Source organism: Eurypyga helias, unplaced genomic scaffold (assembly GCF_000690775.1).
Source record: "Eurypyga helias isolate BGI_N326 unplaced genomic scaffold, ASM69077v1 scaffold960, whole genome shotgun sequence".
NCBI lineage: Eukaryota > Metazoa > Chordata > Aves > Eurypygiformes > Eurypygidae > Eurypyga > Eurypyga helias.
In genome coordinates this window covers 23,514-42,036 of record NW_010224888.1, presented here as the reverse complement: position 1 = coordinate 42,036, position 18,523 = coordinate 23,514, and the positions used below count along the sequence as shown (strand labels likewise).

Here is an 18,523-nt window from a genome sequence, read left to right as displayed (position 1 = left end):
GGTAAAAGAATATGTGGAAGCACTAGGTAATAGTTTGCATAGCTCAGGAAACTAGGGCTGCAGCCTAGTTACACAAAAATTATTGCATTACTTTGTTTTGGTAGACACTCTTACTTGAACCCCCTTAGCTAGATTTTACAGGCAGTATAAGAAAACGTAGGTTTACCGTTTAAAGTCGACTAAAACTATATACAATCAGTTCTCTGATCATTGTACACTATGACATGCTGTGTGCTTGTGAGTGTTCCTACTAAACAAACCAATATACATGGAAAGAAAATTTTAAAAGTGAATTTTAACTTTTGCTATGAGAACTTAAATAAAATCCAGGGAAGAGACTATACTATATGCAGATAAGAAAACATATCTAGAATCCTAGGAATTACATACAATATTTAATAACTAACCTAAAAAAATTGAGCAACTGAGTTTCTGTAGATTAACTGTAGAATTAATTTTACTACTGTAATTTCATTTCTAAAACATACAAAGTCTTAATTTTTTACTCACTCCTCTTCCAATTATTGCAATGTTTAAACAGGTATGCAAGATAAATACCCAAAGACCAACAAACCCCAGTTAGAAAGGTGTTAAGTAAATCCTTGGAAGAAGCATCAGAACAAAGCTTGTTAGATGACAAATAAGGAGAAAGAAAATTATTAAGACTTATACCCACCTGGCAAAAATACTAGCACACTTCCACGATCTGATGCAACACTGAAGTTTTTTCTCTCCCTAACAAGAATATGCAGTTTCATTAGTTTTACAACCTCAGTCTACTTTATTACCCCAAGGTATTTTATTTCAAAAGAACAAACATAACTACATATTTTTTGTAACATGTATTATTTAAACTTCCTGAAGGAACAAAACACTATTCACAACTACGCTTTCTGAAAAGCAAAATATATATAAAAATTGGAACTTTATCATTAGGTTTAGCTTTGTCTTCAAAATTATGCCAAAAAAGAAACATTCTTATCTACCAATGAAATTAATCATAATTAGGTTATGAAAGATCTTAAACTGAAAAGGTAGTATACTACTGCAGAGTCTATGCAAACTTACTGAACAATTTCTCAAGTAAATATTCTTTTATTCTAAAAATATCACTAGGCACCTTTAATAAAAGCTTAGCATGTAGAAAAAGTAACCATTATCAAGAACTACAGGTCATGACATTAACTGAAGATAACTCCCTCTAAGTTTATCTGCTATAAGGCAAGTAGCTAAAAATCACCTTAATGTAATATAGAACTCATTTTTTTACTAATCATTCATGATACAAAATTACTCTCAAACTATGTAATTAATGGAAAGTATAACTTTCAATGGAAGGTTCATAACAATGGATGTTTGTAATAGCCCTTTTGGTGTTTGAAAGCTGAAATGCTAATGTCTTCATGTTTGCTTATAAAAGGTAGCTTGTCAGTAAAAGGTTGTCCAATTTGGCTATTCTAAACTACAGTAAAAAAGCTTAATTGAAAATATTTTTAAAAAGCACAGAAGTCACTATATATTGTAAAAAAGTTAGTGCCAAATTTACTGTATTTATGTACCTCCATCAACACTTGCACTTCAGTGGTTCATTTGATAACTGCTCAGGTGAGCTTAAGTGATGCTTTCTTAACATTTCAAAGTTTACATAATACTAAGTTTGAAAAAAAATAAGCTTACAAAACAAGATTTTTTCTCCAGCATATATTCATGAATTACTAGAATATCTGGGAACAAAAACTATTCCTAAATAAATACATACTCAGTGTTAGACCAAAGTTGTATAAGCAACTTTACATTTTTACGAAAGGTAATTTACGAAACACAGAGTAACACAAATTAATATTTACTTATTTCAAAAGAAAGTAAGGCATTAGTTACAGAGCCCATGAAAATTAATTTCTAGTTTGCATTCTTTTTTCGTGGCTTACTGTATGTTTCAGTTTACAATACCAAACAGTGTTTCTGGTGTTATTGTTCATAAAATTCAGTTCTGGTCTGCAGCAAAGAATCTAGTTTCCACATGACATGGCTGGCTTAAATGGTCACTTACACTCCAGGGCATGCAGAGTATTTCAAGAACACAGATCAGACCTACAAGCAGTCTCAGTATGACTAACCTGAATAGAAATCACATGAATATATAAAATCAAAGCAGAAACGCATAAAAAAAATTAAGTTACCACTAACAACTATAATACATGGACTGCTGCTGTTCCTTAGTAAGTACCTCATTTCCCCAAAGAACCACTGATTCCAGGTCTTTATCTTACCTATTGCCCTTCACCTCCAACTTATCAAATGACTGAATCAAAGACACTGCTACTTCATACATTTCCCTTACTATCACTGGTTCCTCAATTCTTTGAGGATAAAGCTGTGTGGAAAAGAAAAGTATTGAGGTTAACACAATATAACAGGCTAAAAGACTGTAGATGACATACGTGTGTTGATTGGTCGAGTGCTTTTTGATTAAAACTTATCCAGCACAGAAGCTGTACAAAGAAGTAAGTTAATCTGGAGCATTCATTACCTTCCAAACAGACACTTTCCTTAAAGCATCCTACCATTCTAATGCTAAAGAAATACTGCTGGTATTTACCTACTTACGATAAGCACCAGCACACACTCCATTCCCTTTGCAGGACATGCTCCTTACGCAGAAGAGTTAAGCACGTTACACTAAGTGCAACCCAGGGGAACAGGATGGCCAGGAGGGTAAGTTGCGTAAGGCAGGCACAATCTTTCTTGCAGGTGCTATAATGCAGGTCTCTCCCAGATTGTCAAATAAATCATGTATCTCTTTCTCATTTAAACTGTCTTTACATTTAACAGATCTTGTGATTTTGGTCATACCCTGTCAAAGAACTATGGTTCTGTTTACACAATATAACTGTGATGACTCATATCTACACCGTTTTCTAGTATTCCGTCACAAACTCAGAGCTTTAACTTTTAATAACACAAACTATCAAGTCTTCAGAACAAAGACAATAGCTTACACACATTTCAGTTTTAAAAAGGCTTAATGAACTAGAAATACTCTGGGAATGGTCTATAGTATTACACTTTTTTCTGGCTTTTGATTATTGCTCACCTTTAATTCTCAGGGTTTCTCCTCATTCTAGTGGAAACTCCTTACTGGACTAAACACTATAGCATTTGTAGAACTGTATTCCAGTGTAACCTTCCCTCCACATACTTCACACCATTAGAAATCCTACACTCAAACTGCGATTCTCTCCCTCAGATTATGCCTTTGAAGTTTTTTCACCTCCCCTCCCTCCTTCAACCCTCAAGTCAAATATTTTATTGACTTTCATGCTGAAATCTAAGTTTAAGTTATCCAAGATTTCCCCAAGAAAAACAATAGGTTCAAAGGATCAGCCTCTATATTATTTTTCTGCAGGTTGTGGGTCCATGCTTTAAGTAATCAGCTATTTTCTCACTAGCTATCACATCTCCATTTTTACACTTCTGATCAACCAAGTACTACTTCTAGCCTAAGTGTCACCTTCACCTGCTGCTTGATACACTACAATAGTATTTTAGCATTCAAATACATATTTATTTAGACTTCGACTTCTCATTTTTACTTTTAAGGAATAGTACTGTAATTGAAGTGAGACTGAAAACAGAGCATTTGTGCTTTAAGCGTAATGCTCCATAAGAACTGGACTGCATGATAAAAATAAAAAATGGAGTAGTCAGTAGTAACTGGTAAATACGAGCAGATAAATTCCAACCTAAGATGTAGGGACGTTTAACAAGGACATAATGTAAGGGAAAAGCCTCTCCTGGAAAGAAATTCAAGATGGAAGATGGAAGCTGAATGGCCAAGAGTAATACTTATAGGTTTCTACACACAAAACTAAGATATCCCAGGTTTCCCTGTAAAAGCAGCATAAGTTATTTATCAGCTGTCCACATTTACAGGGCTTTGATTTTAATCAAGCAGAAAGTAAGGATTACACATTTATTCCAAGTCAGTTATCATATAAGCAAAAGAAGATTCTGCAAAAGTTTTTAGTGAGGAAAAAAAAAAAAATTGAAAGACACTGATAAAGCTGGAATGCATCACGTATGTACTGGTAAGTCTCTAATTCATCTAACATGTCATTCAATTGCCTGAAGTGAGATAAAAACCAGTGAGACAATGTAAACCTATGCAACTGAGTTTATAAATCTTGCATACAAGCAGATGGTATATTGACTAACAATAAAGAAACTTCTGGACCAGCTACCTGGGTCATAAGGAAAAAAGGTATCTTCCAATGTAATGCTGCTGAACAAAGGCAAATGTGACCCTGGGATGAATTAGGAAAGGTTACTCTAAGAGTGTGATGTGTTAGTGACTCTGCACAAAACTGCCCCTCGCTTTGAAGCGACTCAAGTCTTGTCAAAGTTTTCAGCGAACGTACTTGTCAGCCCTTGAAGTAAAAGCTCTTGAAGCCAACAAGTACTGTGTGTGATGCTGGCAAAACCGCTGGGGACAATACATCTGCAATTCTTACCAAGTTTTAAGGGGATCAGCCAAAACTTGAAGAGATGCAAATTATGGCTACCTCAATGACCAGAAGAACGAAGAGACTGTCTTAGAAAGGGAGAATATCTAAGACCTACCTTACCTAAGAAAGCAAAATGAAAGCCAGATAGAGGTACTACTGCTACCTATAAAACTATCCAAGAGTAAATAAGAATGTGGGAAGGAAAAAGGTTATTTGAAGCTAAAAAAAAAAACCAAAAACTCTTAGCGCTGCCTCTATGGCTCTAATCTTTCAGTCTCCTAAGGTGTTCCAGGGAGAAAAGGCAGCAGGAAGCACCATTCACTTGCTCCTTCCCCAGTTTCAGCACCGAGACTGCATATCCACAACAACTTCAAGGTTCAGTGCCAAGACTGTTTTAACCTGATCCAAACTTGTTTGCCTGCAACAGCGCACATTTGACCTAGTAAGACGTTTCAGAGAGTTAAAAAACAGAAAAGTGAACTATGAAGCTAGTTACTTTTCTTCCCTTTCTGAAGCAGCTCTCAATGGAATCTCAAAAGGACCACTGCTATCAATTTGGGAATGGTCATTTATACCAGCTTTTGCTACTGCAACCTGTCCTCAGCTTTCCAACCCTTACCAGCTTTAACACCACATCATGTTAACCCTGGGTCGCCTTGGTGTCTGCACAGAGACTCCTTTCTGAAAACCCTGAGAAATTTAACCACTTTTCTCTGGTAGACAATGGATTGGAGGATCAAAAAAAAGCCACCTGTAAGAACAATACTCTTTCCACTTCTCTGACCCCCTTGAATCATCCAGCCAGGCAGACTTTCCAGGTGTATGACTTGGTCAGCCCCAGAGCTTCTTACCTGCATTTTACAACCACTACAGTAGTTTTCCAATGAAGTCTGATTAGTCCATAAGAAACCACAGACAGTGTTCCAGTAGTTTTGGTAAGTAATACTTATTTTTCCAATACACGTGATAAGCTAAGGAATGTGCTGCTTGAGCATACGATTTTTGGGTTCGGATTATCCCTGCTTAAGTAATTGTCAAATTTGTCTTTTCAATTTTGTTACCAACTGTACCTTTAATATTCTTTAGCATGACAAGGCTGCCACATCACTCCTAATAAAAGGTAACGATGTGACAAACAGCCAGTCCAAAAGCCTAGTCAGAGCTGATTGAAATAATACAACACAACGGAAATGGCTTTTGACAGCAGTTCACTACCTTTCATCTGGACTCTGACTTCAATTCTAGGGATATGAAGAAGTTTTTACATTTCAAGCCAAAACTGGGACTCTCTTTTTCGCCTTAGGCAAGAAGTAGAGACATGGGATTTCACAGATCTACTGCCAAAGACTAACATCTAGACACCCAGGTGCTTACAGTTCTTAAATATATTAACTAATGATCCAGTTAAAAATCTAGAACCACGTGCTTCCAAAGGCCATTGTGCCAAAAGAAAAAGAAACCACTTTTTATAAACTTATACTCAAAAGTTAAACAGTCGTTTACACAAAATTAAACTATAAATAAATCAATATCTGTGTGAGGGTAAGGCAGTGCTACGCTGAAGAGTGTTTCACCCTTCCTTCCCTCTTATTTCTATTCTTTCCTACAAATGAAGCAAGTCAAGTGTAAAGCTTTGTCTTTGATTCAGCTAGATGTCTGTCTCACCATACCAAAGGGTTTACTGCAAACAGGCATACAGAAGAAAATCTAATGACTGGCATTTCTATTCATCTTCCAAATCACAACCGATATCCGTGAATTCCCAAATTATCCATCAGAACTGCCCAAAGAAAATTCTTATTTTCAAGCATATTTTTAAAACATTATCACCTATAGAAATAAGTGACTTCCATGCCAAGAGCTCTACAGGAAAGAATTCTACATTTATACAGTTAACGCTCAATTATTTTAAGATTCTCTGAGAAGGGACAAAGATTCATACCTTGCAGCAAATGAGACAATTACAAAGGACTAAACTGACTGCAGTCAGGATGCTTTAAGGAATGAGTTATGATTTATGTAATCTAATTTTATAGTTACTAATTTTGAAATCAAAAGAAAACTTGGAAAATTTGTTTGTCAAAAAAGACTGGTTTTTTTTAACTTCTGTCAATTTTTTTTCTGTCAGTTTTACAGGCTTTAATAGTCAAAAATAAAGTATTAAGAACTAAAGCCTGAAGCCTGTACTCAAGCAGCTGATTTTGATCTTAGCATGATGAAAGATGTGCCCCTGCTTCCATATGGCAGTGTTAACTCATCAGCTGCCTTAACACTCAGGCTTTGCTTTCATTTTTATTAGGATGTTACATAAATCTTTAGACCTTCCATGTTTTTAAGGACTTTTTGAATAAAACTACTATTCAGAGAAAATCTCCACTAACAGCTCCCTAAGAAACAAGATGCAAGACCAAACATCAGTGCATTCTAACTCAATTTCTCTTTTTCCCCCCCACATACATATAAACAAACAAACAAAAAAAAGAGACAGATAAAGAAAATCAGGAGCACTTATGTGCTTCTATTGCTGCCCTAAGGTAAAAATAACTTCTTGGACAATCATATTCTTCTCATAGTAAACAACTGAACAGTTATAGCTAGGATTACACAACAAAGAAACAGATGAAAAGTTAAAAAAAAAAAATCAAAGCCAAGTGCTCATATACACAGAGAAAATAAAAAATACAAAAATGCATCAGCACTGAAAGCAGTTCCTTTTCTTCGTGATCTCTGAGGTGAAAGGTGTGGCAGCTGACATTCAGCTCAAAGTGCAGCTATGACAAATGCAACTTGACTGAAATAAACTTCTTACTGAGTTTCTTGGTTATCGTTTTGTTGTCATCTAGCATCAAAATTCTCTTACAAAAATCATGTATTACATAATCTCCTGCATATTATGTATCTGAGCTGCCATACTAACATATAAAAGTTGATGGGCCAACTGCTATGTGCAGTCATTTTTTTGGCTGCACTAAAACTTCCAACAGTTGACAGCCTTTTATTTTTAGCTTGCCTGTGTTCAGGCATAACCAATGCCTGTGTTGTGTACAGCATTAGCAACTATTTCCTTCCAGATTTCCCATGAACTACACTTTTGTTTTATTTCTCTAATTTAGCTTTTGTAGAATGGAGGGTATTCTGTAGAACTGAGGGAATAACATTATGTTCACATACTGCTACTTTTAAAGTGCGTCCTCTGGTTTCTTCATTTTATTAGCATTATAACAGTGTTCTGAATTATCAAAACTGACCAATAATTACTCCCATTCCCCAGTTATTTTTAGAGTTGTTGTCACTATTATAAGCCTGAGTGCATTTGTTCTACTTTGGTTTAACCTGTTTATTTTACCTTGGACCATAATACTGAAAGAGTTCAGGCACTCAAGTAAATTCCTACACAGCTGTTTTTAACCTGTAAAATAAACTCCTTTTATAAAACCCCAGATACCACATGAATTCAAACTTAGATTTATTCCTTCCTTACCTATTGTCTGTGTAGATACCTACTATACCACAGGACATCAGGAGCTCTAGCTTATAAACCGCACAGCGTATTTGTAAAGGTTGACACAGCAAATGAATCTTCAGCCACTTACTATCCTCCTTAGGCACTAGAGCAGCCATTCTCCAGTGCAGCCATACAGGCTGTTAAGAGGCCACTAGGGATATGGTGAATATCTATTATTCTAACATATTTTCGTTACTCAAAATCATTTTTACCATGGTGGCCCTGCAACAGAAATAGGTTCAAAACTACTGCAAGACAGCTCTGAGACTATTAAAAAAAAGAAAGGAAAAAATGGGAAGCATGTAAGCCTCTGCTGATAGAGAAGCCAACTTGATAACATCAAACTTCTGATCATAAATGATTCTTTTCTGATGACTCCCTCCATTTCCTAGCTCTTCCTGCCTTTGATACACAACAGCAACATGGACCAACCAAGGAAGTGTTCCCTGAGTTTGTCAGTTGTATTCAAAGAGATCCATAAACACTCATATGTTACATTCCACTCACATTTTCACATTGTTCATCCTGGATGCAAACTACAGAATAAAACGCCACATACTACTTAAAATTCCCAGCCTTTTTCATTTCATTTCTGTTACATGAAAGAAAAACTAGGCTGCTGGTAAGGAGACTCCTGTTTTATCATTGTATGTTAAGTCTTGTCTAGAACTGTAATGTAAAATTGGTTATTTGTAATTTTATCACACAGCTTTCAACTGACTACTCCAATTTCTTTCTTACTATATCTAACGAAATAAAGTTATAGTTACAATACCGTGAAAGGAACAGTGTGCTTCAAGTCATCAAGATAATATTCTTCGACTGCATAAGGTTTACCTTGCACCTTAAATACACAGGCTGGATTCAGACCATTATGATCTGTAAGTGCAAAGTAATCAGCAAATTCTTTACAGTTGATTGAAGCAGACATCAATATTACCTGTTAAAAAAATCCACAGCAAATGTAAACATTAATTTTAACACAAAATGCCATGCTACGCTGGAATCTCCACTTTTTCTTTATGCTAAAATGGTCTAATTTTGGTGACTGCAGGTACGTATCATAGGCACATTTAAGACAATCAAAGCTAAATGCTTAAGATTCTCTAGGCAGCATGTGGAGAAAAGTGAGCACCTGTAAGGGAACAGATCAGGCCAGAAGCCTAGGGTACACAATGTAAAAAACTTTTTTCCTGTGGTAAAAGTTCAACTTAACAACATATAGTGCTCTTCTTTAAGCTTATGTTTTCTACATGTTCCTGAAAAGAAAAAAAATGTACACTAAGTATTTTCAACTCCTGCTTTACTAAACAGATTAGGTATTGGTGCCTTTAACTCCATCAAAAGATGGGCTTACTTCTGTAAGAGCAGTAACTAATTATAACCCAGCCTTTAAAGTGTTACTAAGCTCCTCCCTTTGTTTGCTGACTCTGCCAAGATTCTTAATCCATATTAACCTAAGCAGAAGAGCAGAAATCATATTTGCTACCTGGTGAAACCTTTTCTTTCAATTATTATGAAATTCAGAATTTACAGCTTTGTTGTTTTCTCCCTGGTTAGACAGTACAATATGTGCAGAATGGGGGGAGGGAGAAGAATTAAGTAAATTAGTGGCTATGGCTATTTACCCTCTAACACCTCTATTTGGCATGTGCTCCCACTGCTCAGCACAGCCAGCTGAAATAAACTTAGTGCCAACCTGAAAATGGGACAAAGAGCCAAGGAGTTACAATGAACTGTGTAGTGTTCAGCTTCTTTATCTTCAGGTCTCCTGAGCCATTCCAAGCAGTACTTGTAAACTGGGACACAGTCAGTACCTGACACCTTGCATGAATTCAAAAATGGAATCAAGACATCAACAAACCACCCTCACCACACCCACATCCCCCCAACCCCCCAAGTAAGACCGACCGACCGACCAGAGCATCCCCTTTATGAAGTTACAGGCAGACAAGATGATGCAGTGAGCATTGTACCACTGTGCTCAGCTCCAAAGCATATGTGAAGGCACAAGGAATATGTCCAGAGGGCAGACTAAATCGTGAAGTCATTTAACATGATTCTGGAAGGAGGAGAAATCTGAAAGGATGTAATTCTGCAAATACTGTATGAAACCTATCCCACTACAGCATGAACTGCCTCACTGCTCAATAAAGTGGCTCACCTATACTATGAAAATAGGCTAAATGTAACTGTAACCTGGGGGCTATTGCAACAAAATCCAATCTAAATTATCCTAATTGCAGTTATGGGCAAGGAATATAAATTACCTCTTCTAGATAATCTTTATAATTTACACTGTGTAATCTGCATGGAGTCCTTCCAAATTAGAAGGAAAACCACAGGTTCCTAACAGAGTGCCTGAAGGATCACCTTACGAAACTGTTTTGACACACTCCCAAAGCACAAATTCAACAAGCACGTATCACCAACAGGACAGCTGCACTGTTTGGTCTGACCCATTCTTACAGTTGTAGGCTTTCTTGCCACAACCCCATCCCAGCAAGACCGGTCTTAAACCAGTCAATCAAATATCTGCTCTTGATCTAAAAGAATAACCTGCACCAGCAATCTGCCAGAAAACTCAGGAGAGTTGGTAGGTGAACCGCAACAGGTAGAACTTGTCCTCCCTATGTCAGAACCAGTCTTGCCACCCTGTTGGTTGATGCAATGTTGAATTACCTCTACATCTCTGGTCTGCAATGTCCAGACTAGGAGACAAGTATCTCATGTATTTCCTATCAACCTGAATTATTATTACATTTTCTCCCCCTCCTTGCACCCTTCAGTTGCATGAATCCAGGGGGAGCTGGGAGGAGAATCTCGAATTTCCTAAATTAATTTGCCACAAGAATGCTCCCTTCCTTTACAGTTTTTCAAACGGGGCTGCAAAAGGATGAAGAGGGAGACACTAGGTTTAGTGTATAAATTCAGACTGAATTACTTATTCCTATTTGCTAAAACCCAGCAACTGAGATCAAGAGTTTCCTCTCCCCATCATAAAAAATTCAATGGGACACACACATATACCCACAAATTTAAGATCATCTCAGGTTCATACAATATGAAATTGTCATCTAAAGAAACAACTGCAGAGAAGAATATACAGGAGAAGGAAGATTTCCAGTGACAATTTTGAGAGATTTAATCAGAATTATAGAGGAAAAAACTTTCAGGAACCTATAAAAGAAAAATGTTTTCTAACAGAAATGATGATAGGACCTGTAGGGATTCCTGCTACTGACAACCACCATATCACCATCAAGGGCAAACTCTTCACAAACTGAGTATGATCAAATTATTTGGTATTCTCAGTAGGCAAAGCCATGTGCTAAGAAATGCTGAATAGCTTCACATTAATGTGTCTGAATTTGCAGATAAGTTAGTTTTCTTATCAGCAAGAAAACGGTTAAGTATAAAAGGTGCGAAGTGCACAGACATGCCCTATGCCAACTGAAGGGCACGTTCAGTGAGTGACAGCAGGCTGGAAGCTGTGGATGCCCCATCCCTGGCTGTCTTCAAGGCCAGGCTGGATGAGGCTTTGAGCAACCTGGTCTAGTGGAAGGTGTCCCTGCCCATGGCAGAGGGGTTGGAACTGGATGATCTTTAAGGTCCCTCCCAACCCAAACCATTCTGTGATTCTATGTTCTAAAGACCAAGTTATCTGACTGAATCAAAGCGGTGCATTGTACAGAAGGAAACAGATTCCCTGCCAATAGCAACAAAAATAGCTAATGTAGATTCAGGTTACACCATTTTGAGCAGAGCAGTTTGTATTAACTGAACAATTAACTGAAGTGCTTCAGGGATACCCATAGTCTTACAAAATTTCTGCAGTCCCAAATAGCTGCACAGAAATATACCTAGCTAGTCTAGCTCCATGACCTGTATTTAATTACTAGCAATTTCTGAGACCATTACTTTGAGACCACAAAGACTAAATGTGTCATGCTAAAACTCTGCAAACTTGGCTTTAGTACAAAGCACAATCATCTAACATGCACAGAAAAATCTCAGCCACGTTTTACTACTAGTTCTGCCTAGAAATTACCATACAACATTTCTGTCTTTTGCTATTTTTACAAATATGTTGTCCCATTTAAAAAAAAGCTCAGTATTTCCAAGAGTTAATTCTACCATCTTTAACCAAGGATAAGCACTGCCCTCAATACCCAGCACGTAATTCTAGTCAAATATCCATCTTGCATTTTTTAGCCTTAAGCAGACTTTAGAAACTAATGCATTCTAACATGAGGAAAAAAAAACCCCAGTCTCTCAGAACACATTATAGCAGCCAGGAAAAGAATGCCCTTCAGCTTGCTAGCCTAGGAAGAGCGGCAACCTAAATAATATTTTAGTAAAAAACAATGACACGTTTTAAGGTTGGTTCTTTAAAGCACGCCCTTTTTAGATCAAAAACACGTAAAAATTTATTCTTACAAGGAAAAATAGCAAAATACACTTTGAACCTACCTTTACAGACTGTGAATTTGTACACAACAGTTTACGGATCACCAGGAGCAAGAAATCCATCTCTTCTGTATGCTCATGCACCTGGAAGACATTATCCACAATTTAATTTTCATTAATTCATGCTATTCTTTTTGACAATTTCTTCCTTTGCAACTCAGCTTTATGCTTTATTTTTGGAACAACAATACCTTTCCATAGAAAAAAGCAGACCTTTTAAGACTATGCCTGTTAATCACATTTTAAAATCTCAGCACAGGCTTCCACACAACTACAGCACCCTTTGTGAAAATCATATGGCACTACTGAGTCATGAAAACTGGAGAATGACTAGCAAACCAATTGGGAACTCTAGGCACTAGTTCTACTAGAGCTGACAATAACAGCTGAAGTGATACTGAAGTCAATTGTACTGGTAAGACCACAAATGATCCAGGTAGGAACTAAGTCAGCTTGTCTAACAGTTAAACAAGTTGAATCGACTTCCTGTGTTCCCAACGGCTTCTAGCTATGATCAAAATACACCACTGCTTTCTAAAACATTTTCTGCCACCGAATTCTTTATATACCCTATATACACCTGACTTTTCTGGTTGCTCCTTGCAGTTACTTATCAACATTATCAGTGATGATCATATCCCTTTCTTGAATTATCAGAGTTTAAATATATTAAGTGCAGGAGCATCTTCCAGAGATTAACCTTCAACGGTCAACATTCACCCCCACAAGGTAATTAGCATATTCTACTGTAATATATATTTATATGCAGTATTGCCCCATTACAAAAAGATGTAGCTAACGCAGTTTTTAGGCTGACAGAGAGATCTTGCTATGAGAGGCCATGGCTTTTTTTCTGACTTAGGTTTGCTTAGGTATATTCCTAAATGCCTGCAGTATTCTTAACAGGCCTGAGTCGTGCAATTAAGAATGATGTGGAGAGTATCTGGTTGCTAAAATCATAGAATGGTTTAGGTTGGAAAGGACCTTCCAAAGTCATCTAGTCAAAGCCTCCTGGATTGAGCAGGGACATCTTCAAAAAGTGTGTACTAGTGGGTCAAGACCACAATCTGTGAGGTAAATGTGGGTTGAAAGAGTGGCATATGGGGAAGGGGAGGGACTGGAATTTTGGCTGGGGAAGCAAAAAACACATATAGTCTTGAAAGCTAGGAGCTGCTGAAAGAAGTGGTACAAGCTGATATCATCAGTTCAGATTACAGCACCCAAGCAAACAAAGTTTGTCAAACTTCTGCATAAATCTGTTCTGCATAAGGGGACACAAAACTTTACTCACCAATTTTTGTACCTAATAAAGGCACAGTCTATAACTTCTCCATGTAAGCAGTTTCTGTTGTTAAATTTCTGCTTAAGCTTAAAAATGTTAACATTTGCAAGCCCCACTAATATATGAGACTAGTCTCAAATCTTTCTCATGAAGACAACTGGTACAATTGTTTAGGATTTGGGGTTTTTTTTGGTTATTTTTATCTGTGTGAATGAAAGACCTAGAGTTTCTTCATAAAAGTGTTAAATATTTGCTTCATCTTTTCCAGTGTGCCATCTCAAGTGCCATCATGACTGCCTTCATTATTACTATAATGGTCTGACAATGTACCAAATACTGTCTCCTTGCTCCTCAAATATCCAAGAATCAAAGTCAATCTCAGCTAAAATACCGTAACAAGTAAAAATGAAAACCAGCATTAAAAAGTCGTCTTCTGTGCCATTACATCCCAAGGTTTAGTCCTACACCTTACATGTGATCTACATTTATGGTTTCTAAAGCACAGTTTCGCATCTGACTATATTTAAGAGTCTCATACTTTTTACCTCAGAAAATAAGCATAAAACCACAAAAACATAAAAATTACAAAAAACCCCACAAGAATATTTTCTTTAGCTTTTTAGTGAAGTGACAGAAATAATGATGAATCCACGTGAGTAGACTGTAAATCTGGCCAGAAGACAGAATTTTCAGAGGGCTATTTTATTTTCCAGGACATCCATGAAGAGTGAGGACACTTTCTAAGGGCAGTAACAGCCAAGAGAGTAAAAACTAGCTGCCTCCTCCTCATAGGCCTAACCAGAAACATTCTTGGAATCCAGGCAGTGGATTTCAGAAAACATTTCAAGGCGTTCATATCAAAAGCTAAGCACTCCCAAACATCCCCGCCCACACACCCAGTTCTAAGGAACACCAAGACAAGCCTATTGAAAGAAGTGCTAGCTGGGACAACTTCTATAAAGCATCTTTACAAGTAGATGTCTGCATTTTTCTTTCTCTATCATGCTAATAGAGACAAAAAAGAAGGATTTCTTAATATGAAGTATTCAATTTATTTCCACCAACTTACTTCATCAATGAAAATGTGTGTGAATTCATATAAGCTTTTGGCACAAACTATTTTCTGAAGAAGAACTCCAGTTGTCATGTACAGCAACCTTGTATCCTTCGTGGAAACGTTCTCTAAACTTACCTAAGACAACAAGAAAAATAAAGATGTGAACAGATAGTTAATGTATTTACAGGAATTATGCACCTCAAAAGAACTCCAAAATGAAACACAGAGTAAGCCCATGAGAATTATTCATTCCAACTTGTAAAAGCCTCTGTACAAACCTGTTTTTAAAGCCCAGAATACGTTAAGCCAGGAAGCAAAGATTCTCTTCGTAAGAAAATAAAAAAAGCCCACAAGTTTATAAAATAAAGGATCAAAATTTCTTGCTGGGAGCTATAGCCTGAGAAGAATTCTTTGCCCATTTTTAAAGGTACATGCATGGATCTTTGCGCTAAGAAAAGAAAAAGATTTTGACAAAACAATTTGCTTACTGGACAGGAGAAAAGGAAAGAGGTGTAAGATATCATCAAGACTGATCAATTTACTCTTGAGAGGAAATTTCTACAACCCTATGTTAAACAATGGATTTATGATTTCTAAAACACTACTGTAACTACCCAGGCAGGTAGGCACAGCTGTGACCATCTTTTCACCTTCCACTTTTAAAACAGCCTGGAGCAGGCTAAGGCAGGAGCTGTGGCCCCATGGAGAGAGGAGCCCAGGCTGGAGCAAGTTTGCTGGCAGGTCTTGTGACCCAGGCTGGAGCAGGCTGCTCCTGAAAGACTGCACCCTGTGGGAGGGACCCCACGCTGGAGCAGGGCAGTATGAGGAGTCCTCCCTCTGAGCAGCAGAGACACCCATGATGAACTGATCACAACCTCCATTCCCGTCCCTCTGCACCGCTCAGGGGGAGGAGGCTGAGAAAAGCAGGAGTGAATTTGAGCCCGGGAAGAAGTGAGGGGTGAGGGGAAGGTGCCTAACATACATAAATGGCACATATGTAGCATGGATGTAACCTGGAGCTGTAGACAAATAAAAACCCAAGAAATACGTAAACACATGTTAGCAAACATTTATATATGACCTTAAGAAAGAACAGAAACAAGAAAAAGAATGGAGAGGGAGAAGATACCAACATGTATTCCTCCCAGCAAAGGACTCCAGATGCAGACAAGTCTCCATAAACATCCTCTCACCGGCACCGCCAGCGTGAACCTACCAGCCTTAGGAGCCAGAGAAGCTAGTCCAGAGGCTGCTACTGTCAAACTACCAGTGAAACAATGACCACAGCAGTTTATTGTGTTTGCTGACAAACAACTGATTAAAACACCAGTATCTGTGTCAAAAGACAAAAGTCACATCAAGTTTACAAATGGAGAGATAGAACCGAGTTTGAAGCAGAGTTTGACAAAACGAAAGCAGAAGGTAGATTCAAGGGGAAAAACTAGTTCAAGTTTGTCACATGTTAAGAAGAAAGGACAGGACACTCAAAAAACAGTCTGGACACAGATTCATTAAGGTTTTGACATAGCTGACTGATAAATGTAGTAAAGTCAAACAAATCAAGTATGTTAATTAAAGAGTTTAAGGGAAAAAGTGACAGAATATATTTTGCAACGATTTCAATGATTAATAATATAGATGTGTCCAATTATAAGAATGCAGATAATTAAATATTTCTGTTAGAGTCTCACCAGCATTTACCACAATACACAATAACCCACACTTTGATACAAGGACCACTATGTATCTACCTCTTGGCGTTTAAAACAAGTCTGGTAAGTACCATGATGGTCTTTCCGTGTGATACTACATTCTGTGGTCTCTTGGCAGGAGCCGTCACCATTAGCGCTGGGCAACACAGGACAAAAATCTTACAACGCTACCATGTATTTCTGTTCAGCAGCCTGCTCTGTTTGACCATGAAAAGCAAAAGAGCAACTGAACAGGTGTGGAGGCAGGTGGAGAAGGGGAAAACCAGGACAAGACATAGGTAAGTGACAATTTTGCAAATTACAGTTAAAGAACTTGGCTAAAAAACTCATTGTACTGGAATCAAAACTGGAAATGCTTTTGATTTCAAATGGGTTTCACCAGGTACTATGGTGAAATTTACTTACTTATTCACATACAAATACTGAAAACATTAAGAAACAGCAGTGGCAGTGGGAAAGAAATCTAGATTGTGGTTTGTTTTTTTTGTTTGTTTTTTTTTTTTTTTAACAAAGGAAATATTTACTATAAAACAAAGGCTGTAAGCTGACTAACTGAGAACACCATTACAGATTCCTTTCTCCAGAAGGGTTACTAACAACCTCACGCAGCCGCGCAGCAGAAGCAGACAGAGCTCTGTACCACACCTGAACGTGCTGCAAACCCTAAGGTCTCTTCAAGTGCAGGAGACACATTAAAACCAACCCCTAAAAGCTGGACAGTTCATTCAGACACTTTAATAAAGCACTAAAAAAACAGAGTTCTGAGGCCATACTCTCCAACAAGAAAGGTTCTTCACCTGTAACTGCTGCATTACACAGAATCTATGTATTCACTACAGTGATTGACTTAGCACCACTAGACTCATACGAAACAGAACTTAGTATCAGCATCCCTGGAAAATATTAACTGTCCCCTTTAAAATACTTTTGGTGAAGTTTCTAAATATATTCCCCAGGAAAATTCACATATAGCATTCTGTCACAGCAACACTGTACAAGGCTTGACTGGCTTCCCTCTAGCACAAACATGTCACTACTGAGACATCAGGAGCTCTGCAAAATTTGACCAATGCTGGAAGAAATCTCAAGCTGCTAGGGAAAAGATCCCAGCGTCAGCATATTCCTGCTAAAGCAACATAGCCTTCCCACCTCCATCAGGTTTGCCATGTAACAACTGCAGTTTTGAGGAAGGTGTTAAAAGTATACAACAGAAGACAGCAGCAGTTCTGTAGTAGTGCTTATGAAAAAGGGAGGGACAAAAAAATTTAAGTGGCAGGATTCACATTATGAGCTTCTCTAACTCTCTAAAAACCCAGTGTATTAATAAATCATTAACCTAAAATCCAATGATGATTTTTATTAAAAAATACAAAGGAACAAACCAGAAACAAATAAACAATCACCACTATTCATGCTAATCAGAACAATTTAATCAGTTTTCATACCTCATTGTTTTCACTGATGAAACATAACATTTTTTTTATTACTTTTTATATGACAGTTGTATGACAGCAATCTCTTACCTTCTCCTAAGCACAGACGTTTGGGAAAAAAACCCCAGTGTTAGCCACCATCCATACGCAGAGTTTGAGAACTGGCAGCCATATAAGCATTTACCACATGCTGCAAGTACTAAAAACTGTACCTTTTGGTTTTTTCTCTTCAAGATGTGTACTCTGTGCCTAAACTGAAAAGACATTACTGGCTTTGCCTGGGGAACGAATACCATGACAACTGAGACTTCTGTCCAAGTCAGTACAGTCTTGGGCCTCAGAGTAAGCTGGCAACTTCAGATGGACACTGATGCGACCCAAGCAGCCACCAAAAGGCCCGCTCTAATAAAGAGGATTTTCTGAGATCCAATATGATCATTAGTGATAAAACAAAACTGGGACTGGGAACCTAGGTAACCACCTTAGAAGACTGAGAGGTGTCGTTCTGAACAACAATGAGGACGTGCTGCAGAACAGAAACACTTAATACACGCCCCTA

The 18,523-nt window shown here is 37.6% G+C and overlaps 1 protein-coding gene across 1 annotated transcript in view; it reads right to left on the bottom strand.

The window, feature by feature from the left end:
- The window catches only part of TDRD9 (tudor domain containing 9), a 51,442-nt gene extending 34,780 nt beyond the window's left edge, over positions 1-16,662 (bottom strand). Inside the window, 7 exon segments of the mRNA XM_010147020.1 lie at positions 677-729; positions 2,271-2,374; positions 8,786-8,950; positions 12,484-12,564; positions 14,832-14,954; positions 16,013-16,082; positions 16,571-16,662. Coding sequence (XP_010145322.1) covers positions 677-729; positions 2,271-2,374; positions 8,786-8,950; positions 12,484-12,564; positions 14,832-14,954; positions 16,013-16,082; positions 16,571-16,662 — 688 coding nt within the window.
- Between the last annotated feature and the right edge of the window lie 1,861 nt (positions 16,663-18,523).